Genomic DNA, 27,587 nt, shown 5'->3' on the forward strand with positions numbered 1-27,587 from the left:
TATACTCACCATCCTTCTTTTCACCATGTGGGGCTCTCATCCTCTGTTCCGTGACATCTTTAAATGAAAAAAGAAATAGGACCACCTCGCCCTTTTCATTTTTAATGGGCACAATGTCCAAAAGACACCAGAAGAGATCTCCTGTTTATAAAGAGGATTATAAGGAGGATACTGGTGAGGTTAAAATCTAGAAATGTATGCTAATTCCATACAGATGTGACATATAGACATTGGTAAAATATTGCTTGCAGTATATTAAAATAAATAGAGAGTTTATGAACTCACCATCCTTTTTGTAGAAGCACACCTCAGCCTGGTATTCCTGCTTCTCATCCAGTGCTCTTTCAATACCCTGAAGGACAGTCTCGCTAGTCTCCACCCCATAAAGGAAACGGCAACAACAGTTCTTTTGCATGACCTCTGTCCGACCAAAACCTGTGAGATCACAGAAGCCATCGGAGCAGTAGACAATAGGAAAACCATGTTGGACTTGGGCATTGGCCAGCAGAAAATTGCTGTCTGTGGAATATAGTAAGAGGCAAAATGAGTTAAGGATATCTAAAGCCAATTATTACCAATATATAAACTCTTTTTAAAATCATTGTTGGAAACAAAAGAAAAAAAACAAAACAAAAGGAGAATATGCGCCAGAACGAGACACATTTTTGGAACAGAATTTAACTTTAAGCTATCATAAGCGTGTGTAAAAGTGAGTGTCGGAAAGCACTGCTTTTTTAAACAAAGTAATAGTCAATGAGAGGCATTTAAAATGCGCAAAAAAAAGTCTCATCACAAGCCAAAAAAAGGTGCAAACATACCAATAAATCTTCCCCACAGTTTTTAACCAACAAAAGTTTTGATGATATTCTTTTGATCTTGGGACCACCTAGTCTTGGGATCATTGGATGCCGATGTGCAAAGCGCATAAAAAGTATTCGCTACTTTATTCCAAACTGCCTCTGGAAATAAAATCAACACAAGAATTGTATGACTTGAGATCTCTGGATTCTGTTTCCATGACATAGCTGACTGAGATCACCACAGAAGATGCTTAATATTCTCTGGAGAGGTATTCAGCACTACTATTGGACACAGTAGCAGTAAAAATATGTTCTAGGGGGTGATATAGAGGAGCATCACCATTGGACTTAGTAGTAATAAAAATGTGTTCTCTGCAGTGATGAATCAGTCTTCAGAGTCTGGAAATCTAACAGGTTAATCCGTGTTTGATGCTTTTTAGGAGGTGCTTGAGACAGACAAATAGTCTAGGGATTATTTCCATGACTGGTCTGGCCCTTTTATCCACTGAAGGGGAAATCTTAATGCAGTGGCATTTTAGAGAATTGTGTGCTACCAACTTTGCTGCAAAACTTGGAGAAGGGCCTTTTTTGTTTTGATATTCCGATGCTCCTATTCATAAAAAAAATGGTTGCTAAATTTGAAGTGGTAGAATTGTGTGGCCTACACAGAGCCCCGACTTCAAGTTTCCCGAACACCTTTAGATTGAACTGAAACGTGGATGTTCCAAAATATAGTAAAAAGCCTTCCTAGTTACCTGGTGTAGCACTGGCGGTCACCGTTCGCTGCTATCCGGCTTCCTTTAGTGGCCGCCAGCATCTATTACCTGCTTGCTGCGTCCTGCTCCTCCCCCCAGGGATGCCGGCATGTAATGCTATCCTCTGTGCCTCGCTACCGTAGGGTGTGCGGGCGCGCTCTGGTGGTCTCTTAAAGGGCCAGCGCATGCACAACTATATTCTTTCCTAACCTATCTCTGTCCTTCCTGTCCTCCTTCCTGTGTCTGAGCATTGTTGTGTCTTCCCATGTTCGTGTAGCAAATGGTTCCTTAGTTGTACCCTGTTCCCAGTGTTCCCGTATCCTGTTTCTTGCATCCCGTATTCAGTAACTGTGTTTGTTTCTGAGCGAAGTCTAGTATTGGAGTCGAGTTCATCCTCTCTGCCACACCAAGCGTCATCTGCCACGCCAATTGTCATCTGCTATGCCAACTATCATTTGCCACGCCAAGTGTCATCTGTGCCACGTATCATCCATGCCAAAGCGTCTGGTACATCTCGTGTCTAGCAGAACTTTCATACAGGTACTCTTGTGCTATAGACTTACATTGACTGTAGTTTGGCCAGCTGCTACTCCGCTACGGCAGACCAGCCTAGTGGGTCCACATACCCCAGAGCCGTGACACCCAGCCAGGCTTTGGTAGATACTCGTATAAACCTACTGTAGCGTCCATGGCCGCGGGCCGTCGGGTTTACACACCTCCCGACGCCCGCAGTCATGGATCCATGAGCGCTGGTCCCCATCTTCTTCCTAGGAAGTGCCAGCGCTCACTTACGCTCCGGTCTGCTGTGTCCCATAGGGTGCGCACAAAGGAAATCGTCATCATCATCAACTGCCATGATTTCCCGGTATATAAGAAGGCCCCAGGCCTTCTGATCCTTGCCTGAGCGTTGTTAGTTTTCCCAGTCTGTCTTGCAAATGGTCCCTTAGTGTTTCCCGTTCCAGTTGTTACCCATGCCTTGTTACCTGTTCCTGTTTTCCGTGCTGTGCCTTAAGTATCGAGTCGTGCCACGTCCTGTGTCATCTGCCACGTCCGGAGGAATCCGCCACATCCTGTGTCATCTGCCACATCCAGAGGAATCCGCCACGTCCTGTGTCATCTGCCACATCCGGAGGAATCCGCCACGTCTGGCGCAACCTGCGGCACCTGTGTCATCCACCACGTTTGGCGTTATCTGCTGCACCAATCTCCATCAGTACCAGAGCTGCGGCCACTGTCTGGACTAACCAGGTACCCTTGTGCGGGACTTTCTATTGCTGGGGTTTCCTGTTGTTTGGCCAGCTGCCTCCCCGCTACGGCGGTACGGCCTAGTGGGTCCATTAACCCACTACGTGACACCTACTACTAGTTGCCCTCAATAGACGGAGGCACATCTAGACATATACTTCTACTGAGCTGTAAAATAGCATAACATCCTAGGGTTAATTCTTGTCCTCCATATTGGAAATATCTCAAGATTTACAGTGCATATTTCACAAAATAGGATAATATGCTTAGTTGTGTATCATGTCTATAGTGTCTTTCTCTATAATACAGATGTTTTACATACAGACTTTTCAATGGTTTATATTGTTTGATATCACGCTGCAGCAGGTTATCAGTCAAGATAAACTTGGCTACATCTGTATATCTGTTTTTTTTTATATCTATAAAAGAAAATGACGAAAATCTCCAGTAAAAATCATCTGATTAAAATAAAAATAAAAAAAGCCTTCCTGGAAGTTAAGGGACTCCAACTACATATTGAAGTCCATGGTTTTGGAATGACATATTCCACAAGCATATATGGATGTGATGCCCAAAATTTTATGGCCATTCAATGTGTATATATTTCTATTTTTGCTGTTCAAATTTTTGTTGTGTTTATGGGATCCATATATGTGGGGTTAGTGACTGCCTCCACTTGTTGTTCTTGCACTCCTCCCATTCTGCCCTGGGTGATTTTAATCAGTTCAATGCTGGATCCTACCATCCCCAGGTATATATGTAGGCTTAGTCCCAGTTCTGGGTGTATGTGCAGCGTAGGTTCCCACCTTACAGAGGTCGCCTTGTCGTGGCAGGTGGGCTAACACTTTTTGATCAAAATGTGCACTAAGAACCTCCCTATTTGTAAGTAGATTTAGCTTTAGTGCATATTTATTTATATTTAGTGGTTTAGGTGGCATTAGTGTCGCAGGGTGCTGTCACCATTCTATGTTTGCTGTATATCTGCAGTCATGGGTGTTCTTGCACCTGCATACATTTTGTATCATTTAGTTGGAATGTGCTGTTCAAATTTTTGTTGTGTTTATGGGATCCATATATGTGGGGTTAGTGACTGCCTCCACTTGTTGTTCTTGCACTCCTCCCATTCTGCCCTGGGTGATTTTAATCAGTTCAATGCTGGATCCTACCATCCCCAGGTATATATGTAGGCTTAGTCCCAGTTCTGGGTGTATGTGCAGCGTAGGTTCCCACCTTACAGAGGTCGCCTTGTCGTGGCAGGTGGGCTAACACTTTTTGATCAAAATGTGCACTAAGAACCTCCCTATTTGTAAGTAGATTTAGCTTTAGTGCATATTTATTTATATTTAGTGGTTTAGGTGGCATTAGTGTCGCAGGGTGCTGTCACCATTCTATGTTTGCTGTATATCTGCAGTCATGGGTGTTCTTGCACCTGCATACATTTTGTATCATTTAGTTGGAATGTGCTGTTCAAATTTTTGTTGTGTTTATGGGATCCATATATGTGGGGTTAGTGACTGCCTCCACTTGTTGTTCTTGCACTCCTCCCATTCTGCCCTGGGTGATTTTAATCAGTTCAATGCTGGATCCTACCATCCCCAGGTATATATGTAGGCTTAGTCCCAGTTCTGGGTGTATGTGCAGCGTAGGTTCCCACCTTACAGAGGTCGCCTTGTCGTGGCAGGTGGGCTAACACTTTTTGATCAAAATGTGCACTAAGAACCTCCCTATTTGTAAGTAGATTTAGCTTTAGTGCATATTTATTTATATTTAGTGGTTTAGGTGGCATTAGTGTCGCAGGGTGCTGTCACCATTCTATGTTTGCTATTTCTATTTTTATGTATATAATATAATACATATACTACTAATTATAGTTAGGAAATTCTGCTTGTCCAAGATACATCTAAATATATGGAATTAAAGGGCAACTAAACATTCGACAAACTTCTGACATGTAATAGTAACATGTCAGAAGTTTTAATTGGTGGGGGTCCGAGCACTGAGACCCCCACCAATTGCTAAAACATATCGGCAGAATCGCTCATGTGGGCGCTCAGCCGCTTCGTTTCTGTTTGGCTTTTTCCAGAAATCAATGTATCGGGCTCAATAGAAAGTCTCCGATACAGTGCTCGGACCCCCACCAATCAAAACTTCTGACATACCACTATGACATGTAAGAAGTTTGTCGAACATTTAGTTACCCTTTAAATGTGCCAGACCAGAGGATTGGTTCTTTGGGTAATAATCTTGAGTTTCCCAAGGTATTGGATTTTCTAGATCTTTGGTGTAAAGGATCTGCCAGGCACAGCTTCGGGGTTAACTCCCATAGGTAATCAGTCTGCACCTGAATCTACGTCTCTGAGACTGACTCCATCTTCCACCACTCAGGATGGCAGGCTTAGGAGTGGGAGAGCCTATCGCAGCCTGGCCAGACGGAGCTAGCTCCCGCCCTCTGTCTATTTATACCTGCCTTTCCTGTTCCTCCTTTGCTTGTGATTCTTTTCGTGTGGTTTCCTGGCCCAGCTACAGCTCCTAACTATTTGATCCTGCTCCATACTGACCCTGGCTTACTGACTACTCTCCTTCTCTGCGTTTGGTACCTCGTGCTCTCCTGGTTTGACTTGGCTCGTTCACCACTCTGGTTGCTCACGGTGTTTCCGTGGGCAACTGCCCCTTTCCCTTTGCTTTGTATTCCCTTGTATGTTTATCTCGTGCACTTACTGAGCGTAGGGACCGCCGCCCAGTTGTACCCCGTCGCCTAGGGCGGGTCGTTGCAAGTAGGCAGGGACAGAGTGGCGTGTAGATTAGGGCTCACTTGTTCGTTTCCCTACCCCCGTCGTTACATTTGGTCTGGAAAATCTGATAAAATGTTATTATTCTGATCCTGTGGATTCAGGAATATCAGATTTTTTATGTGTTATGGTAATATAACAGAGATATATGAATTGAGACCTTAGTGATTATTGTCATTTACTCAGTGTAGGCTTCTCTGACCGTCTCTGACCAGTCAACTTGGTATATTTGGGCAAACTACCCGGGAAGCAGCCAAAGCAGCTACTATGATGTCCCGCTGGTGAGTTGGCCCAATCTACTACTAAAAAAGCCTCAGCGTTGAGGAGCAGTTGATATGAGTTCTGGAGAAGGCAAGGGACTGGAAGAAAAGGAGAAGGAAGATGTCAAGGGATGGTGGAAATGAAGTGGAGACCATGATAAGCTTAACCTTTTCCTTTCTTAAACCCGCTAACTGCTGATGGTGGTCTTTACAAAGTAGGATCCTATTTCAATTGTTGCTCTGGTGCCCTGGAGTTACTCATTACGCCCTTCTTGCGGTGTCTCCAATATTCCAAACCTATGCAGTTCCACTAGTGTAAGGACCTTCAAGAATAGGTGAACTTCTGTTGCATGGTTTGGTTAGTGAATGCAGAAGACAGGATATTTTTATTATAAGACTAAAGTGGTGTTGAAACAACCCCTTTGTTAAACATGACTACTACATCAGTCAACATTAGGGTTAAAACATTATTGTGATCAATCTTAGATTCAGTTATCACAAGAGGTTAAATTAGTCGTTGGTTCATCCGACGCCTATAACCATGTTTCTAAAAATGCATCAAATAACGTTACAGTAAACATGTTGTTATGGTAACTTTCATCATAAAAGCTTGTAAGGTTAAGAGGGGATGCGAATGAATCAGAAAACTTCTCTTAATTTATACAAGTAACTGGCATAGCGTGGGTAGTGTTAGCCTTTCTGCACATCTGAAATCATTTCAACACAGTGCAATGGTTAAGTATTATTTGGGCCATAGCAGAACAGACAAGGTTATTCCTTCTAAGCTTGTACATATTTTGTGCACTGCAATAGTTGTTACTGTTAGATGGGAACATAATGTTCTAGATTTTTTTTTAGTTATACCTTTGTAGCCCATTGTTATAGCCAACTGTATTTGCTGACTATATCTATTATGTAGCCCTAGCCCAGTAGTGTACAGGTAAAGTAATGTAATTCGCTTTTGACAATCTTTTATGATGTTAAGCTGATCATGGTGTGTCCCACTGGTGGGACCCCCAGCGTTTAGTGGGAATCCGTGGTGAAATGTGTCAGTAAATGTTCCATTCCCTTGTAGCGGCACCACTGGGCAAATAAAGCATTACACATGTCACGTTGAAATCTAATAGATGTAGACCATAGGTCCTCCGGAGTCAGAGACTGTTATGTTATCACCTCAGCCTGCCAGGGATGTCGGGCAGCAATGACACAGATCGCATTTAAATTACCTGCACATTGGCCTCAGTCCCGATTATAAGCGTTTCTTGCTTAACCTGGTATTGCTAAATCCTGATCTTGGACTTGAACTTTATTGATGTGACCCGTTACTGTCATTGACTACTCCCTTAGATAATCCACTTTATTGCAAAATTGTCTCTGCTACATCACTGTAGCAAACTGACCTCAAGACTACTGCGCCTGTACCACGCAGCCAGCTGTGCTACATCACCGTTACCAAACCCTGAATTGCCTGACTACCCTCCTGACTACGGCTTTTGTACGACGCACCCGGTTCTGCTACATTCCTATTATTAAATCCTGAACTGATTGACTCTGCTACGTGATTGTGTTATGGACTTTTACTGCTGTTACCTGTAGCAACCGTATCTCCAACCCATATTGTTTATCTCCCCTTCCGCTGATGTAATTTACAAAAAATCAACCACCGGGTAAGTTAGAGGCACCTAAGTCCTAGGGCCAGCTGAGTACTTAATGTCCAAATGGGTGTGTTTTTACTTTAGACAAAGTTGCCGTTGTAAAGATGAGTGTATGACGCTGACCAATCAGTGACCAATCAGCGTCATACACTTCTCTCCATTCATTTACTCAGCGCATATTGACATTGCGTTGTTCACGCTGTGCTGTCTTATACTGACAGATTAACATTACTGAAGTGTCTTGATAGTGAATAGACATTCCTTCCAGCCGTTTGTGTGGGATTTATAGCAGAGCAAGCGTAATCTCGCGAGATCACGCTGTAAATGACAGGTTACAGCGAGATTACGCTTGCTCTGCTGTAAGTTACATAGTTACATAGTTTGTACGGTTGAAAAAAGACACATGTCCATCAAGTTCAACCAAGGGATGGGAAAGGGGAAGTGGGATGGGAAAGGGGAAGTAAAAAATTTCTACACATAGAAGTCCCACACAAACGTTACCGAAGTGTTGGGATTGTGAATAGACATTCCGTCCTGGCTGGAAGGAATGTCTATTCACTGTCAAGACACTTCAGTAACGTTAATGTATCAGTATAAGACAGCACATAGTGAACAGCGCAGTGTCACTATGCGCTGAGTAAATGAAGGGAGAGAAGTGTATGACACTGATTGGTCAGCGTCATACACTCCTTTGTACAACACCCACTTTGTCTAAAGTAAAAACACACCCAGTTTGGAATTAAGAAATGAATTAGCATAAAGCTAAAATCGCTAATAACGTGGTAAAAATAGATAGTTTTTCTAAATAAAAAAACACTGCTGTAACCTACATTACATTCTCAAAATATGGCGACCCTAAACACATTTTTTTTAATAAATGGTTTTTATTTTGTAAAAGTAATAAAATCAGAGGCGTAGCTAGCAGGGAGGAAGAGGGGTGGTGGCCCTGGGCCCACTGAGATGGTGGGGCCCAGGGCTAGTCCCCCAGTGGTGGTATGTCCCGGTTTCAACTGTATCTGCGTCCTCAGGACACAGATACAGTTGAATCCAATGCTGGAGCAGAGAGCTCACAGCTCCTTGCTTCAGCATTCACTATGTAATTCCAGCTGTAAGCGGCTCGACACAGACAGGCGCAATGTAGTGATGTCATCGCGCCTGTCTGCACCGAGCCACACCCTTCTCAGAGTGAAGGAGCAGAGGGATCTCCTACACTCGTCGTGGAAACGGGGCTAGGTGAGTATTTATTTTATTAGTTTTTTATTAGGCATTAAACTGGGTATGGGAGCCGCAATAGGGAAATATACTGCATTGCGGCAGCTTTGGGGGCAATATACTGTGTAAGGGCAGCTAGGGGGGCAATATACTGTATGTGGGCAGCAATGGGCATTATACTGTATGGGGCAGCTATGGAGATGATACTGTGTGGGGGCAGCTATAGGGCATTATCCATTATGGGGGCAGCTGTGGGGCATTATACTGTCTGGGGGCAGCTATGGGGGCATTATACTGTGTGGGGACATCTATAAGGGCATTATACTGTGGGGGGCAGCTATGGGGGCATTATACTGTGTGGGGGCAACTAATGGGTCATTATACTGTGTTGGGGAAGATATGAGGGCATTAATCTGTGTGTGGGGGCAGCTTTAGGGGCATCATACTGTATAGAGATGCACTATAGGGGCATTATACTGTATGGGGAAGCTATAAGGGCAATATACTGTGGGGGCTACTAAGGGGTCATTATATTGTGTGAGGGGCACTAATGGGTTATACTGTGTGGGGGGAATCAAAGGGGCATTACCCTGTGTGGGGGCAGCTATAATGGCATCATATTGTGTGGGGGCCACAAATGGGTCATAATACTGTGGGGGGGGGGCCCACTCAGATGTGTTTCGCCCCCCCCCCCCCTGTGCTAAACCCCTAGCTACGCCTCTTAAATATATATAAAAAAATATTTGGTATCGCCATAATCATAGTGACCCGCAGAATAACATGTAATTTTTCCACATGGTAAACGCCGTAAGATTGAAACTCAAAAAACAATGGAGGGCTGTTTTTTTCCATTTCTTTTCTAAAATCATTTTCGAAAGTTTCCTAGTACATTATATGGTAAATTGAATGGTGCACCTAAAAACGACAACTTGTCCTACAAAACAAAAAATCCTTCATAAGGCTATGTCGATGGAAAAATATAAAAGTTATGGCTTTTGGGAGGTGGGGAGGAAGAAACTAAAATAAAAAAAGGAAAGATTGCTGGTGGGGTTAAACTTGTCTAAACATTATTCCCAATCTATAATGCACCCACTTGTTAAATACATATCTGGATGGCAGACTTATTGGAGAGAACTGAGATGTCTCAGTTGTGCCTGTTTAATAAATCCCTTTCATCTAGGAGTGGTGTGAAAGGTCTTTCTGATAAACTGTAAGGTCATATTTAATACTGTATGATCAGAGCTCAATTGGCTGTAAGAAGCAGTATGCGAACATATGGTGTCCCTGGAGGTTATACTCTGCCGGTGCCCACACCATGAGCCAGCCCTCTGCCAGATGTACTGCAATGTGTTTATACTTCATACTGGATCTATTCAATCATCTAGCATGCCAAACACAAATAATGAATCATGTCACTTAGAATAAATGGTAATATAACTTCAAATTATACATTATAAATTACATATATACTAATTGTTATCTCTCCACTCCTAACAGTATGAACCCCTTGCATATATAGGCAGGACCTAAAGAACTGCTAATCCATATCTGCCTGCTTCATGTATAAAATGGCATAAGCTACTGAACATTACAACGATGTCGTGAAATAGTAATTCTACTTAACAATGCCGATTTTTATGTAGTTCGTGTCAGCCCCTATGGATAATGTAAGGCATCGCATTATGGATCTGCGTGGTATGGCCCATAGCTTGTAGATCTGTGAAACAACATCTAGTGCTAATATACTTTGCAACATCATCTTGCAACAAGTTGTTTATTCCTTCATTGTTTAGGTAGGAATAAAGAAATCTTTACTCAGCAGTAACCTTTGGAAACTGCACAGTTTTGTCAACCAACTAAGGCCTTATTCACACGACAGGGTCCGAGTGTGGGCCGATAAAATCTGCCATTTTGGGCCGTTTTTCCTGGCCTTTTTGCATCCGTTCCGATTCTGTTCCGGGCCGTGTTGCCGTTTTTAACGGCCGATTTTCACCCATTTTGCGTTCGTTTTTTTCCCTGTCTGTTTTAAAATCGTATGAATTTCATTTGTACATTTTTGCCACGCACTTCCCTCTGTAGATAATGCCACACCCTGCCCTCTGTAGATACTGCCACAGCCCCCTGTAGGTAGTGCCACACAGCCCCCCTTGTAGGTAATGCCACACAGACCCCCTTGTAGGTAGTGCCACACAGCCCTCTGTAGGTAATGCCATACAGCCCCCTGTAGGTAATGCCACACAGCCCCCTGTAGGTAATGCCACACAGTCCCCTCTAGGTAGTGGCACATCCCCCTGTAGGTAATGCCACACAGCCCCCCTGTAAGCAATGCCACACAGCCCCCCTGTAGGTAATGCCACACAGCCCCCTGTAGGTAATGCCACACAACCCCCCTGTAAGCAATGCCACACAGCCCCCTATAGGTAATGCCACACAGCCCCCCTGTAGGTAATGCCACACAGCCCCCCTGTAAGCAATGCCACACAGCCCCCATGTAGGTAGTTCTACACAGACCCTTTGTACATAGTCACCCCCCGTAGATGGCACCCCCCCTACTTTCCTGTAGGGGACGGCTCCAGGAGAAGTCCCTCACTTCACTGTCCATATATGAACAGTGAAGTGAGGGACTTCTCCTGGATCGGAATCCCTGGCCACAGCGGTGGGGATTCCGCTTCAGAAGTCCCTGACGTCACTGTGTCCATATATGGACAGTGAAGTCAGGGACTTCTCCTGGAGCGGAATCCCCAATCCCCGGCCACAGCGTTGCCAAAGCTGTGGCCGAGGATTGGGGATTCCGCTCCTACAGGGAGCAAAATAATACCCTCCTCCTTCTCCTCACATGCAATTCGCACTGTGAGGAGGAGAAGGAGAGAGAGCGAGCGACGGAAGACACGGCCGTCACTTGGAGCACATTCAAGTGATGGACGTGTATTACCCGGCCCCATAGACTTCTATGGGAGCCGGGCGGCTGGGAGAACGGCCGAAAATAGGGCATGTCCCATTTTTTGACGGCCGGTAGTGTGAATAGCCCCATTTGGGGTCTTTTGTTCCTAATGTGGCCGTGTTACGGACGTCAGCCGGGAAACCCTGTCGTGTGCATAAGGGCTTACTAAGTTTTACAAATTCTCTATGCAATGGGATATATGTGTGTGTATGTATGTATGTATGTATGTGTGTATATATATATATATATATATATATATATATATATATATATATGCATAAACTTTCACAAAACTGCATGATTCTTTATAAATAATTAAGAGAGATGTTTTGCATAAAGCAACAATTTTGTTTTTGGGAAGCTACTGCAGCAAAATAGCATATAGGGAGCCAACACAATATTTCTGGAACGCGGGGTCCAGGAAAAAAAGATACATGGCGCTGATTTAAGGAGACTGCGTTATTCAGGTTAGTAAACCAGTTCAACTTATATGACCCAGTGACAGGTCCTCTTTAATTTATAGTATGCAGCTAATTCAGGGGTCTCAACAACTTAAATCAGGGGTCTCAAGCACGCGGCCCGCGGGCCGCATGCGGCCCCTGGGGCTGTCATCTGCGGCCCGCGGGACACAGAGCCGCTAGTATCGGCTCTGCTCCGAGACTCTGGAATTCCCTGACATCGCTGTCCACATATGAACAGCGATGTCTGGGGCTTCCCCAGAGCCGGAGCAGCGCTGGTGTCGGCTCTGCTCCGGGACTCTGTGGAATTCCCTGACATCGCTGCCCATATATGGACAGTGTGTCAGGGTCTTGCCCAGAGCGTAGCAGAGCGCTGGTGTGGGCTCTGCTCCTGGACTCTGTGGAATTCCCTGACATCGCTGTCCACATATGAACAGCGATGTCTGGGGCTTCTCCAGAGCCGGAGTCCCGAGCAGAGCGCTGGTGTCGGCTCTGCTCCGGGACTCTGTGGAATTCTCTGACATCGCTGCCCATATATGGACAGTGTGTCAGGGTCTTGCCCAGAGCGGAGTCCCGGGCAGACCGCTATTATCGGCTCTGCTCCGGGACTCTGGGGAAGCCTCTGACATCGCTGTCCATACATCGACAATGATGTCAGGGGCTTCCCCAGAACAGGAGTCCCAGTGATGTCAGGAGCACAGCTGGAGTCCCAGGAAGAGCCTACTAGCGCTCTGCCTGGGACTCCAGCTCTGGGCAAGCCCCTGACATCACTGGGGCAGCCTCTACAGAGGGCACTTTGGCAGCCTCTACAGAGGGCACTGTGGCAGCCTCTACAGAGGGCACTGTGGCAGCCTCTACAGAGGGCACTGTGGCAGCCTCTACAGAGGGCACTGTGGCAGCCTCTACAGAGGGCACTGTGGCGTTATCTACAAGTGGGTGTGTGACAGTATCTGAAGAGGACACTGGCATTATCTAGGGGTGTGTTGCATTATCTACAGAGGGCACTGTGGCCTTATCTACAGAGGGCACCGTGGCCTTATCTACAGAGGGCACTGTGGCCTTATCTACAGAGGGCACTGTGGCCTTATCTAGGGGTGTGTTGCATTATCCACAGAGGGCACTGCGGCAGCATCCACAGAGGGCACTGCGGCAGCATCCACAGATGGCACTGCGGCACTATCTAAAAAGGGGCTGCCCAATCTTGACATGTGTGCTAACTGAGCCGCCGGACTGCATTTAGCGACACTTAAACTGGAAAGCTGGATTGTTGAAATAAGCACGTGGAGAAATATCTCAAATTTTAAACCTAGCGGTATTATTATAGTAGTGTAGTATTATTATTATAGTAATATAGTGTTATAGTAGTTCAAATAACTAATTGATTAACAATAATTTTGTATTGTATCAAATTTGAAAGTAATGCGGCCCGTCAACTTCCCATTTTTTCTATATGCGGCCCACTTACCCGGCCGAGTTTGAGACCCCTGAGCTAATTACTCTTCTGTACATATACCTAAAACTGGGAGCACGCATTCAATTTATATCAGGGGAACCTGCCAATGAGTTATTGGAAGCTGCCTGCAATCTCAAAAGGCAATTTCGCCTAGTGTATATATAACACACTGGATACTTTTCCCAGTGCTCAGAGCTCTGTTCTTTTCTTATGGACCTCTGATTTCCTGTTTCTCAATTGGAAAATGTATTAAAATCTTGTCTGCCCTTAGCCACAGTTTGCGAGATGTTTCTTTATTCATCTCTTATTGAGATCAATATGAGCTGTCTACAGAGCCTCCTTCTGATCATAAATGACAAGTCCTCATAGGGGAATTTAAGATCTAGAATAAAAGAATGGAGCTTCAAGACTTGCAATAGCCAAGGACTTGTGATAGTATATGGTGATTGTTTAAGGGGCATTTGCCAAAGAAGGAACATTTTATTGAAGTAGATGTTTTGGCCTTTCCTTTTCTGTTGGTCTTCACTGCCAGGTACTATCAAAAACCAGAACCAGGTACCAATAAAAAACAGAACAAGAACTGCATAGTTGCCGTTGGAGATAACACTTTGTGTTCATACCAGGAACATGGCATAATTGCCTTTAAGCAAAAAATACAGCTATAATAATCATAGCTAAGCGATTTCTCGAAAATGCTGCAAGGAGATGATTATTTGTTTTGCTGAAAGACCTCCTGACACCCTGTCAGTAATGCTTCTTATCTTTATAAATAAAAGAGACCTCAGGCGGGGGGATAAAATAGCATCATGTTCTCCCATCGGCAACCCTGCTTGGATACAATAGCAGGCTGTGCTCACATTGGCAATACTCCTTTACACCAGTGGCAATGTCATAGGAGACTGAAAGGCAACAGCAAATGGCTCTTAGTCGTTTACCCTTCCAAGTCCCATTTGGTCATGATTCGCCTCACCAAGCCACTTTAGTGCCAGTTTCCCTACTGGCTGCTTTGCATGTCATGTATTAGTTAACATGGAAACAGATCCCAGAGAGGATAGAGAGAAAAGATTCATCCCTGTACCCCTATTGTGATTGATTCTTGTTTACTGATAAGATGAAATACAAAAAGAAATACATAGGTCAAGCCACAACTAAAGCATGATTTATGGTCACAGCCAACGGAAGAGTATATATTGAGTCCAAAGACATCTGATGTTAGTGCAGATCTATTGACTTTTTAAAAAAAAATTATTTGGCCTGATCACTACTATCCAAACGATGAAAGAAAATGTCACTCGGTCAGTACTAATGGTGCTGATGTCATCGTAAGTACTAATGGTGCTGATGTCATGTCATTGACCGGAAAATAAGTGGTAAGCGAGCAGAATATTTTGTATGGGATCTAGATTTTAAAGGCTCTTAGAATACGATGGAATTTATTTGTCAGACTACTACAGCCAGTCGGTTAATGCACAAACAAGCAAAATGTTGTTTGATAAAAAGCTCATCAAGCCGTGTGTGGTTCATTTAAGTGCATGGCACATTCTCTCAAAACACAAACTACAAATTAATCAAGAGCATATATATAACAGGGGTTATTCAATTAACTATCAAGTGTCAAGGCGAGCAATTACTGGAGTCTGGCTGCATGTTATCAGGCGAGTTCTCTGGGGAAATTTTCCAAATTACAGGTAATATGGTTGAAACTAATGAAAAAGGACTTCAGAGGCAAAATATCCAAGTCAGAGCTGGAACATGTATCAAATTCAAGATTTTGTTTTTATCTTCTGATATTAGAAATTACTTCCGGTTGAGCTGGTGGCTTTCATTTATTTCTCATGGGCTTAAAGGGGTTGACCTACAATTGACAATTATCACGCATCCACAAGATAGGTCATAATTGTCTGATCACTGGGACCACTGATTGCGAGAATAGGCATCCAGAACCCCCAGATCTTTCTCACTGCACTCCAGCAGTGAGGAAGAACTTGAATGGCGCGATGGTCGAGTATGCACCCGCCACTCCATTCAATGTCTATGGGACTGACGGAGACAGCCGAGCGCTGTACTTGGCTGTTTCCATCATTCTCACAGACTTTGAATGGAGCGGCAGCTTGCATGTTCAATTGCCGCTCCATTCACTGTCCTGCTCACTGCGATCGAGCAGTGAGGAGTCACCAGGGGGTTTAGGACCCCCTTTCTCACAATCGATGGGGGGGGGGTACAGCGATCAGAAAAATATCACCTATCCTGTGTATAGGGGATAATTGTCAGTTCTGGGAATACCCCTTTAATACAGCAGCAACATCCAGACTCCCCCATGGTTGTACTCAACTAAACTTAGGCTAGGTTCACACCATGTTTAGTGTATACGCTACAAGAGTATGACAAAAGAGTGTCTTTATGGCATATAACTGGCTGATATGCAATGGCACACCTTTTTTCTTATTGTATTGGAAAGCATAGTCGACTATGGTTTTCAATACAAAGGCATCCCACAAAAAAGACGTATACCGTGCAGTATATATTTGTTTGCAATGGGAATCTATGCAAAGTTATACTGATATTTGCATATGTCCGGGCTATACTGAATGTGATACACAGTGTCATCCATACACAGTGACATCAGGGGATCTTCCTGGACCGGAATGTGATGTTAGGGGCAACCCCAGAGCCGGTGTCCCAGAGCAGAGCACTAGTATAGGCTCTGCTCCGGAACTCTGGGGAAGCAACTGACATCAGTGTCCATATATGGACAGTGATGTCAGGGGCTTGCTCAGAGCTGGAGTCCCGGAGCAGAGCCGCTTCTAGCACTCTGCCTAGGATTCCAGCTCTGCTCCTGACATCACTGTTCATATATGGACAGAGATGTCAGGGGCAAAACCAGAGCTGGATTCCCGGGCAGAGCGCTAGTGGCGCTCCTACTTCCTACTGGGACTCCAGCTGTGCATCACTGTCCAGCTCTGGGGAAGCCCTAGACATCGCTGTCCATATGGTTCTTCTTTTTGTACCACGGAAGAAAGTGGTCAGTCATAAACTCTACGTACTTTGCAGAGGTCATTTTCACACCTTCTGGGACATGGTGGCCATTCACCAACCATCCACTACTCCATCCATCTGGACCATCCAGGGTTGCACGGCACTCATCAGTAAACAACACGGTTTGAAAATTAGTCTTCATGTATTTCTGAGCCCACTGCAACCGTTTCTGCTTTTGAGCATTGTTTAGGGGTGGCCGAATAATAGCTTTATGCACACTTGCAAACCTCTGGAGGATCCTACACCTTGAGGTTCGCGGGACTCCAGAGGCAACAGCGGCTTCAAATATCTCTTTGCTGCTTTGCAATGGCATTTTAGCAGCTGCTCTCCTAATCCTATTAATTTGTCTGGCAGAAACCTTCCTCATTATGCCTTTATCTGAACGAACCCGTCTGTGCTCTGAATCAGCCACAAATCTTTTCACAGTACGATGACCACGCTTAAGTTTTCTTGAAATATCCAATGTTTTCATACCTTGTCCAAGGTATTGCACTATTTCACGCTTTTCGGCAGCAGAGAGATCCTTTTTCTTTCCCATATTGCTTGAAACCTGTGGCCTGCTTAATAATGTGGAACGTCCTTCTTAAAGGAACAGTGTCACCAACATTTTTTTTTTTATATCAGTTTTATGTTAGGGTTTTATTAAAAACGTTTATATTTATTTGTGTGGTTGTGTGTTACTTTTTTCTATTTTTACACTTTTTCTTCCCTATGGGGGCTGCCATTTTTTTTTCCATTTCTGTATGTGTCGATTAACGACACATACAGACATGGAATACGGCAGCTCCAGTCCCATAGGGACTGCGAACGGGGCCCGTTCCATCCACTTTGGTGTACGCCGTGTGTGTGGAAACGGCGCATGCGCCGCTCCCACACAGTCCGATTTGAAATGCGCGCCGTCCGGCGCCATTTTCCTGTGGACCGGAAGTCGCGGCCGGGCAGTAAGATTACTACTTCCGGTCACGGCTTCCGGACTTGTGCACATGGAGCAGCGGCAGCAGACGGAGCGGACGGACCGGAGGGAGCGGCGGCGACTGGAGCAGGTAAGTGATTTCTATGTATGTTCGTGTTTCAGTGTGTTTTACTAGTGTATGTAAACCTTCTACACTGTGTGTTAGCTCAAAAAATGGCGACACATAGTGTAGGAGGTTAGACCGTTCAAACCCCTCGTTTCTCACGGCACTAGCCAGGATAAAGGAGGGGGGGATTCTGAGAGCTCACTAGAGCGAGGGATTTTTTCCCAATTTTGCAGCATAAAGCAATGTGGTTGCTTTACTACATGCAATGCTGCAATTTTGGGAATTGCTCCATCTAGTGACCAGTGCTGGGAAATATTATAAATTGAATCCAATTTATAATATTTCCTGACTCGTGGAAAAAATAAAAAAAATTAGAACAATGTTTAATCACATACACACTAATTGTTTAACTAAAAAAAAACAAACATGTTTTGCTGGCAACACATTCCCTTTAAGTAGTTTTCCTTTGATTGGGCACACCTGGCAAACTAATTATCACAGGTGTCTGAGATTGATTACAATGATCCAAAGAGCCCTAAGACACAATACCATCCATGAGTTTAATTGAAAAACGAATAATTTTATGTTTATGACACTTAAATCCAATGTGCATAATAATTTGGAACACGGTGTATATGGACAGCGATATCAGGGAATTCCACAGAGTCCCGGAGCAGAGCCGATACTAGCGCTCTGCCCGTGACTCTGCTCTGGGGAAGACCCTGACAACACTGTCCATATATATGGACAGCAATGTCAGGGAATTCCACAGAGTCCCGGAGCAGAGCTGATACTAGCGGCTCTGTGTCCTGCGGGCCGCAGATGACAGCCTCAGGCCTCATGCACACGACCGTAGCCATGTGCACGGCCGTGATTTACGAGTCGGCCGGGGGCGGAGTGTCACCCGCGAGCCGCCCGCAAATCGTGGGCCGTGCACATGACCAAGGCCATTATTTGCTATGAGCCTGGACCACAGAACACGGCCGTAATAAGACATGCTCGTTCTTTCTGCAGTCTGGGCTCCTGGGCCATGCACGGACCGTGGAAACCATGATTGTGTGCATGGCCCCATAGGAATTAATGGGGCCGCAATTCTCCCGCGGTTTTTCAGGGGAATTGCGGCCTCAAAAGCACGTTCGTGTGCATGGGGCCGCATGCTTGAGACCCCTGTTTTAAAGGGTCCGCACATAATGAGATGTCTCACGGATACCAATGCTTAGTGAGACATTTTCCTGTACTCACCTCATCAGTGTAGTTGTCTTCAGAGAGTTCTAGTTAATTACTATTTCTAACACAACGTCAGCCCCTTCATGCAGTCACATTATAGAACTCAACCTCCATGCTGGTCCATTTTTTGACAGATCACTTATTACTCATACATGTAAAATACACACAGATTGCATATTGTGCTACCAAATAATGGTGATAATTATGCACGCACACAGCATGGCATGTGAAATCTGTTACACATCGAGCATGATTTGTATTATGAATTATGCTTTACATCAAACTGTCTGTTAAACCCACACTGGAATGTACAGAATTGTATCCTAACAAGGGCTTTTGATAGAGTTCATGTTTTCTAACTTGGATAACCTTGTGTGGATGAGCTACACGCAGACATAGATGTATATTTGATGTCGTGATGGACTATAATGTGAGCAATTATAAGTTCCTATTGAAATTATAACATTTTCTTGAACGAGACTCTGTGACCTCCAATTCCCCCCCCCCCCCTAAACTACTGTAATCGGTAAATAGCTTGAAAGATGCTGATTCAGATTCTGCAATTTCTTTCTTTCTACTAATTTGCATTCCCTCGCTGTGGAAGCCCACAAACAGGCCATGTGCTGCATGCTTATACATAGAGAGGACAACTAAGCTTGGTGATATAATGGAGAGGAGTCCTAAGACTCATTATCAGCATGCAGCGCATGTCCAGTTTGCAGCCTTACAGTGGGGAAGTGCAAGTGAGTAGAAAGATAGAAATTGTAAATTCGGAACCAGCGTCTTTTAAGCGTTTTACTGGTTACTGTAGTAGGGGTAGGTTTCAGAGGTGACAGATTCCCTTTAATTGCCTTAAACTTGAGTTGTTCCCTGTTCTGCTTAAGGGTCCAGTTTTTGATCACCATATTCCCTTATACCATGGCTGTGGTGAATGTGGTTCTTTAATGTCTATTGTAATGTAAGTCTTTGTTCAATAGTGGTTAGTTAGAGTAACATTGTATTAATTCCACAGGTCAGGGTAATGATGATGATGATGATGATGATGATGATGATGATGAAGAAGCTTCATTACAGAATCAAGGAGCTCTGTAATTTGGCACATTTAGAAAGCAATATTGTCCCAGGATGATCTATTGAATTCTCAACTGGCAATATATATAAAACCAATAGAGATCAATAAGGGTATGTGCACACGATAGCAGGCATTTACGTGTGAAAAGACAGAATGTTTTCAAGAGAAAACAGCTGCCTCGTTTCACACGTAAATGCTCCTCGCATTTTGCGAGGCTTCTCTGACAGTCGTAAATTTTGAGCTGCTCTTCATTGAGTTCAATGAAGAACGGCTCAAATTACGTCTGAAAGAAGTGTCCTGCACTTCTTTTGACGAGGCTGTATTTTTACGCGTCGTTGTTTGACAGCTGTCAAACGACGACGCGTAAATGACAGGTCATCTGCACAGTACGTCGGCAAACCCATTCAAATGAATGGGCAGATGTTTGCCGACGTATTGTAGCCCTATTTTCAGGCGTAAAACGAGGCATAATACGCCTCGTTTACGCCTGAAAATAGGTCGTGTGAACCCAGCCTAACTATTTAAATGCCGCGGTTGCTATTGACCTTGGAATTTAACGGGTTAAACGAGCGGGATCTCGCTCGAGCGCTATCCCGCTCGTTACTGTGAAGTGTCGGCTGTAACATATAGCCGACACCCACATTGTATGGAGCGGGTTCCATACGTGCCCTACCCGGCTATGACATATGGATATGTCAAATGTCAGGAAGGGGTTAATGGTGGTTGATGGATCCACTTCTAAATTCTTTCTTTCCCCCACTGAGGCCTTGGAATAGGCGGATGCCGCACCGCGTGCCCAGGAGGAGCTTCTCCCCCTCGACTGAGTAGTTTTAATGTGGAAGTGATTCCGTTTTGGTTATTACATGCTTTACTGTACGGATAATATGATTGTGTGTCACTTCGGAAACGTTTGTCTGAAGGACTACTTGTATCTCGCACTATGATAATGATCTCTTTTAATATGTGATATGTCTTTTATAACTTTCTCCCGTTAAAAGGAGTCAGGTCTCGGGACTGTGCTAATGTGGTAGCTGTTAGCTTAGTCAGGGACCACTGTTCTCCATTTGTTTGCCAGTTAGTGGGTAAAAGTCTGCACTTAGATAGTTTAGTGCTTGACATGGGTTGTTAGGGACTTATTACTGATTGTACTGTACCGTCGTTATGTTACTTATGATGTCTGAACGTGTGATTGTGAGTGCACCCATTTCCCCCCCTCCCATTCTATGGTCGCACCTGCTCTCCGACTGCTTTCTATGCTCCAGATGCATTATGGCTTCAATTAATGTATTAAGCTGGAACTTCCGAGGGATGAATTCCAGATTTAAAAGAGCTCTTCTTTTTAATTTAATGAAGAAACACTCTCCACACATTATATGCTTGCAATAAGAGACTCATCTAACTGGACAAAAAATCCTGGCCCTTAAACGTGCTTAGATAGCGAGGGAATATCACTCCTCTTACTCTAACTACTCTCGTGGAGTGTTGCTCCTAATAGCCAAGAGTGTGCATCTGGAAGTGTTGCAGGTAGCCTTCGACCATTTTGGTCGCTATGTTATAATACACTGTTCGATACATGGTTCAGTTTTCACTATAATCAATCAATATGTCCCCCCACCTATGGATCCTATACTGCTGGATTTATTGGCCCAGAGGTTGTCAGAAATTCCGGTGGGCCTAGTTTTATGTGGTGGCGACTTTAATGCAGTACCGGATGCCTCGGTGGACCGTACGGGAGGCTCGGTTCAGGCCTATGCTCACCTTAACTCTTGGTCGTCGGCGCTTCATCTCACTGATATGTGGCGTTGGAAATCTCTGATGGATAAATTATACTCTTATTACTCCTCCACTCATAAAACGTTGTCTAAGATTGACCATGCTATGGCATCCCGAGACTTCTTACCTGCAGTCACTTCTATTACTCTTACTCCCAGGGGTATCTCAAACCATTTTGCCCTTCTCCTGACGCTTTTATCTGGACCTCCAACTGACTCTAAAGTCTGGAGGCTTCATCCGGCATGGCTTACCTCTCCTGAGGTCACCTCTGAGGTCTCGGCCTCCCAGATTACATACTGGGAAAATAATTATTCTTACCCAGATCCCCTGGTTGTATGGGAAGCATATAAAGCCACTGTAAGAGGATAATTTGCAGCCGGGGTGGCAAAACACAGAAAAATGTGCAGGGAAAAGGAGAGATTCCTAGTGGACGAGGTCCAGAGGTCTGAGCAAGTGTATATTGCAAATCCCCAATCCAATACCAAGAGTCAATGGGTACGGGCCCAAAGGGAACTTCTCACCCTGCATACTGAGCAGACTAAAAAGTGTGTCCTGTCTACTGAGGCATCCATATTTGAATTTGGTGATAAGAATGGTACATGCGGTCGGAGCGTCCTTGCACCTCTGTTCCATCCATTATCTCCTCGGAGGGTATACTGCCCCAAAGGATATAAACATAGTGTTCCATTATTTTTATGCTGCACTGTATGGCTCGAGGTGTTGTGTCCCCCCAGGAGAAATATAAAAATTTTTAAATTCACTCCTGTTATGGCATCTGTCTGATGTCTAGGCGACTGAATTGGATAGCCCGCTTACATGCAACGATATAAAAAATGCTATTCAATTGTTGCCTTCCGGCAAAACTCCTGGTCTTGATGGATTAGGGGTTGAATGGTATAATGCTAATTGTGATACACTGATACCTAGGCTACAGGACATATACTCCAATGCCCTTGAACTGGGCATCCAGCCCACCTCCATGCGTGAGGCTCTTATTGTGGTGTTGTTGAAGCCAGGGAAGGACACTACTCTTCTCTTCCGGACTCCTATCATCCTATCTCACTTATTAACTCAGATGTTAAAATACTGGCCAAAATCCTAGCCACTAGATTAAAGAAGGTTATGTTGTCCTTATACCACATTCCAAATTATTATGCAAATGTTATTTTTCGCTGATTTTCCTAAAGAGTCGATGCAAATGACAGTCAGTATAATCTTCAAGCCATCACTCGTTGGAGTATAATGCGAATTTTATTGAACAAATCTCCTAATGATAACAGATTTTTTTTTAGAAGTCTGGCTAACACGGTACTACACTATTTTTTAGAAGTAAAAAACTCAAAATGCACTGTTTCAAATTATTATGCACAACAGAGATCAAAAAATGTTAAAGGTTGTAAAGAGAACTAAAATGGTAATTTGTTGAATTTGCAGCATCAGGAGGTCATATTTACAGAAATCAAAAGCTCTTTCAATCAAAAAAAAACTTAGCAGGCCAAGTTACATGTTAACATAGGACCCCTTCTTTGATATCACCTTCACAATTCTTGCATCCATTGAATTTGTGAGTATTTGGACAGTTTCTTATTGAATAATTTTGCAGGATATCAGAATAGCCTCCCAGAGCTTCTGTTTTGATGTGAACTGCCTCCCACCCTCATAAAATAGAACAGGATAGAAAAAGAGACACGGCGCCACATGGTGCAAAATAAAAGCTAGGTAAAACAAGAGAGCACGCTTGTGAGGAATATGCTCACCTTGATCAGTGGACACTGGTAGGTGTCAAAAATGCATTGAAGCTGCTGCCAGGTCCATAACACAGCAAACAGAGTTTGTTGTCCAACATAAGACTTGATAAAATAAAAAAGTTGGGACCACCGGCGCTGCTAGGTGAAGGAGTAATGAATGGACTTTCAAACGGACATCAAAGAAAAGGTTTTAATGACAAGGGCTACGCGTTTCAGCACCGGACTGGTGCCTTCATCAGGCCAATGATGACCTGATGAAGGCACCAGTCCGGTGCTGAATCGCGTAGCCCTTGTCATTAAAACCTTTTCTTTGATGTCCGTTTGAAAGTCCATTCATTACTCCATTCATTACTCCTTCACCTAGCAGCGCCGGTGGTCCCAACTTTTTTATTTTATCAAGTCTCCCACCCTCATAGATATTTTGCTTGAGGATGCTCCAAAGGTTCTCAATAGGGTTGAGGTCAGGGGAACATCGGGGCCACACCATGAGTTTCTCTCCTTTTATGCCCATAGCAGCCAATGACACAGAGGTATTCTTTGCAGCATGAGATGGTGCATTGTCCTGCATGAAGATCATTTTGCTACGGAAGGCACGGTTCTTCTATTTGTACCACGGAAGAAAGTGGTCAGTCATAAACTCTACGTACTTTGCAGAGGTCATTTTCACACCTTCAGGGACCCTAAAGGGGCCTACAAGCTCTCTCCCCATGATTCCAGCACAAAACATGGCTCCGCCACCTCCTTGCTGACGTCGCAGCCTTGTTGGGACATGGTCGCCATTCACCAACCATCCACTACTCCATCCATCTGGACCATCCAGGGTTGCACGGCACTCATCAGTAAACAACACGATTTGAAAATTAGTCTTCATGTATTTCTGAGCCCACTGCAACTGTTTCTGCTTGTGAGCATTGTTTAGGGGTGGCTGAATAATAGCTTTATGCACACTTGCAAACCTCTGGAGGATCCTACACCTTGAGGTTCGCGGGACTCCAGAGGCAACAGCGGCTTCAAATACCTGTTTGCTGCTTTGCAATGGCATTTTAGCAGCTGCTCTCCTAAACCTATTAATTTGTCTGGCAGAAACCTTCCTGATTATGCCTTTATCTGAACGAACCCGTCTGTGCTCTGAATCAGCCACAAATCTTTTCACAGTACGATGATCACACTTAAGTTTTCTTGAAATATCCAATGTTTTCATACCTTGTCCAAGGTATTGCACTATTTCACGCTTTTCGTCAGCAGAGAGATACTTTTTCTTTCCCATATTGCTTGAAACCTGTGGCCTGCTTAATAATGTGGAACGTCCTTCTTAATTAGTTTTCCTTTGATTGGGCACACCTGGCAAACTAATTATCACAGGTGTCTGAGATTGATTACAATGATCCAAAGAGACCTAAGACACAATACCATCCATGAGTTTAATTGAAAAACCAATAATTAAATGTTTATGACACTTAAATCCAATGTGCATAATAATTTGGAACACAGTGTAGTTCACACTGATAAAACTGGTTTCATGCCTGGGAAGGGCACAGATATCAATTGGTCTAAATCGGTTATGTTTTCCCTTTCTCCTGGATATCACTCTCGGCAGAGCGTCCCTGTACTGTTACAAATAGTTTCCCAATTTACATACCTTGGGATCAGGTTCTCCCTGGGTTTCGTTCTCTCTCTAGACACATACAAAGCCTTTGACTCCGTTGAGTGGCGATATCTTTGGATACTCCTTTCTCGTTTAAATTTTGATCCAAGATTTATTTCTCTTGTTCGCCTATTATATGAGGGGCCCATTGGTAGGGTGAGAACGAATATGGGTATTTCTGAATCCTTCTCCTTGGAATGTGGTAACCGTCAGGGAAGCCCACTCTCCGCTTTGCTGATCGCCCTCGCAATGGAACCCCTGGCACTGGCCATACGCCAATCTTCCTCCATACAAGGTATTCCTCCAGGCCTCATAATCGCAAAAATTATCCTTATACGCAGATGAAACACTGGTATATCTGGCGGATGATGGTCCTTCGCTGGCTTCTCTTCTTCAACTAATTGATACATTTGGAGCCTTCTCTGGCTTATCGGTGAATTGGTCTAAATCGATTATGTTCTCCCTTTCTCCTGGATATCGCTCCCGGCAGAGCCTCCCTGTACTGTTACAAATAGTTTCCCAATTTACATACCTTGGGATTAGGTTCTCCCTTAATTTACTGCTCTACCATGAACTTAACCTAACCCCCTTGGTAGCCTCTACTGAAAAACAACAGAACACCTGGAACAACCTCCCTCTCTTATTATATGGCAGGATTAATAGCTTTAAAATGGTATACCTACCTAAGTTTCTATACTTATTTCATGCCTGTCCAATTATACTACCAAAACTGTTTTTAGGTAGATAGCTCGATAGTGTTTTGTGCTCCTTTTACTGGCAGGTTGGTGTACATAGGTTCGGGCTTAGTTTATTGCAGGCCCCTAATCATATGGGGGGAATGGCGGCACCTAACCTTTATCTGTACTACTTGGTATCGCAGCTGGTGCTTGCACACTGGTGGATCGATATAGACTTAAGTAATGCAGCTACTGCACTAGCAGGAGTACTTATGACTTCCTATGAGAGCCTCACGAATCTGCTTTATAGGTTCAAATGCCCGTGTCATGTACCACTCCCGCTGCAAACTGTGGCTAGAGCCTGGAGGGCGGCACACGTTCTGATGAGGGTCAATATAGTCCCCTTATTCTCCCCTAGAACTCCATTATGGAATAATCCTTGGTTGTCCCACCTTGAGTCTCTGCCAGATGCAGTGTTGTAGTCGGGGGTCAGGTTCCTGGGTCAGTTATACTCTGGAGATTTTGGCGTTATATCTTTTTCTGAACTTGGAGATAGGTATGAAATTTCGAGAACATCCTTCTTCCAATATCTCCAATTGCGTCATGCTTGTGCTGCCCAATTTGGCTTTATAACGCCTCTTCTGGGCTTCCCTAGACTGGAGGACCTTCTTGGTGCTCCTAACCTTCCAATGGCCTTCACCCAAACTTATGCCCTATTGTTGTCCTTTGGGTGGAGACCTTTTGATAGGGCGTTTGTGGGGTGTAAGAGAGATATCCCTGACCTGGTGGAGGACGAGTGGAGTGAAGTAGAACTCCCATTCTTTGATTCTGTTATAAGTGCAAGAGATTTTCTTATACAATCTCCTTTTCTGCATCGGATATACTACACAGCGGTCAAACTCCAGAGGATTGGAGCCTATACTTCGGATAGATGTTTTAGGTGTCAATCTGATGTTGGCACATATCTACATTGTGTATGGTTTTCTGAGGATTTTGCCCTTTTAGTCAGAGAAACTGGAGTTCCTTCATATCCACTTCGGGTTCCCTCGACTCCTTAACACCCAGTTATGCCTCTTAATCATTATGAATGAGGTTATACAGGACTATCATGACAAAATATGTGAAAGCCACGATGTGTCCGAGTTTGGTACACTGGATGCAACTGGTAAATAAATATGTACCTATGTACCAAAAATTGTATCTCAACAGAAAATGTCCTGTTAAATTTGGGAAGATCTGGTCCAGGTGGTTGGAGACCTCAGAAACTGCGGTCTAATTTATAATAACATTGCTAGCAGGGTTTGGAGCAGTTTGAGATAATTGGAGCACTTGGATGAATGTAGGGTGAATGTATGTTTCCTTATTGTTAGGCAATGAATGTTGGCACTTTAGTCCTCCTGTCTAACTAATACATCAATGTGACATACTTAGGGTATGTTCACACGCAGTGTTTTCAGACGTAATTCGGGCGTTTTACGCCTCAAATTACGCCTGAAAAAAAACTGCTCCATTACGCCTACAAACATCTGCCCATTGCTTGCAATGGGTTTTACGGTGTTCTGTTCCCACGAGGCTTAATATTACGCGTCGCTGTCAAAATACGGAGCGTAAAAAGACGCTGGCGAAAAAGAAGTGCATGTCACTTCTTGGGAAGTTTTTGGAGCCATTTTTCATTGACTCCATTGAAAAACAGCTCCAATAACGGCCGTAAAATACGCAGCAAAAAACGCGAGTTGCTACAAAAACGTTTGAAAATCAGGAGCTGTTTTCACCTGAAAACAGCTCCGTATTTTGAGACGTTTTTGGTGACTGCGTGTGAACA

General features: G+C 44.1%; 1 protein-coding gene and 1 long non-coding RNA gene across 2 annotated transcripts in view; one reads left to right on the forward strand and one right to left on the reverse strand.

Annotated features, from left to right (window-relative positions):
- Positions 1 to 27,587, forward strand: part of LOC142665571 (uncharacterized) — a 282,261-nt gene that overhangs the window by 176,180 nt on the left and 78,494 nt on the right. The window lies entirely within an intron of this gene.
- The window catches only part of KCNH4 (potassium voltage-gated channel subfamily H member 4), a 129,806-nt gene that overhangs the window by 29,614 nt on the left and 72,605 nt on the right, over positions 1 to 27,587 (reverse strand). The window contains exons 2-3 of the mRNA XM_075845272.1: positions 286 to 519; positions 10 to 141 (exon numbers count right to left, since the gene is read on the reverse strand). Coding sequence (XP_075701387.1) covers positions 10 to 141; positions 286 to 519 — 366 coding nt within the window. The remainder of the gene's footprint in view (positions 1 to 9; positions 142 to 285; positions 520 to 27,587) is intronic.

Source organism: Rhinoderma darwinii, chromosome 13 (assembly GCF_050947455.1).
Source record: "Rhinoderma darwinii isolate aRhiDar2 chromosome 13, aRhiDar2.hap1, whole genome shotgun sequence".
Classification (NCBI taxonomy): domain Eukaryota; kingdom Metazoa; phylum Chordata; class Amphibia; order Anura; family Rhinodermatidae; genus Rhinoderma; species Rhinoderma darwinii.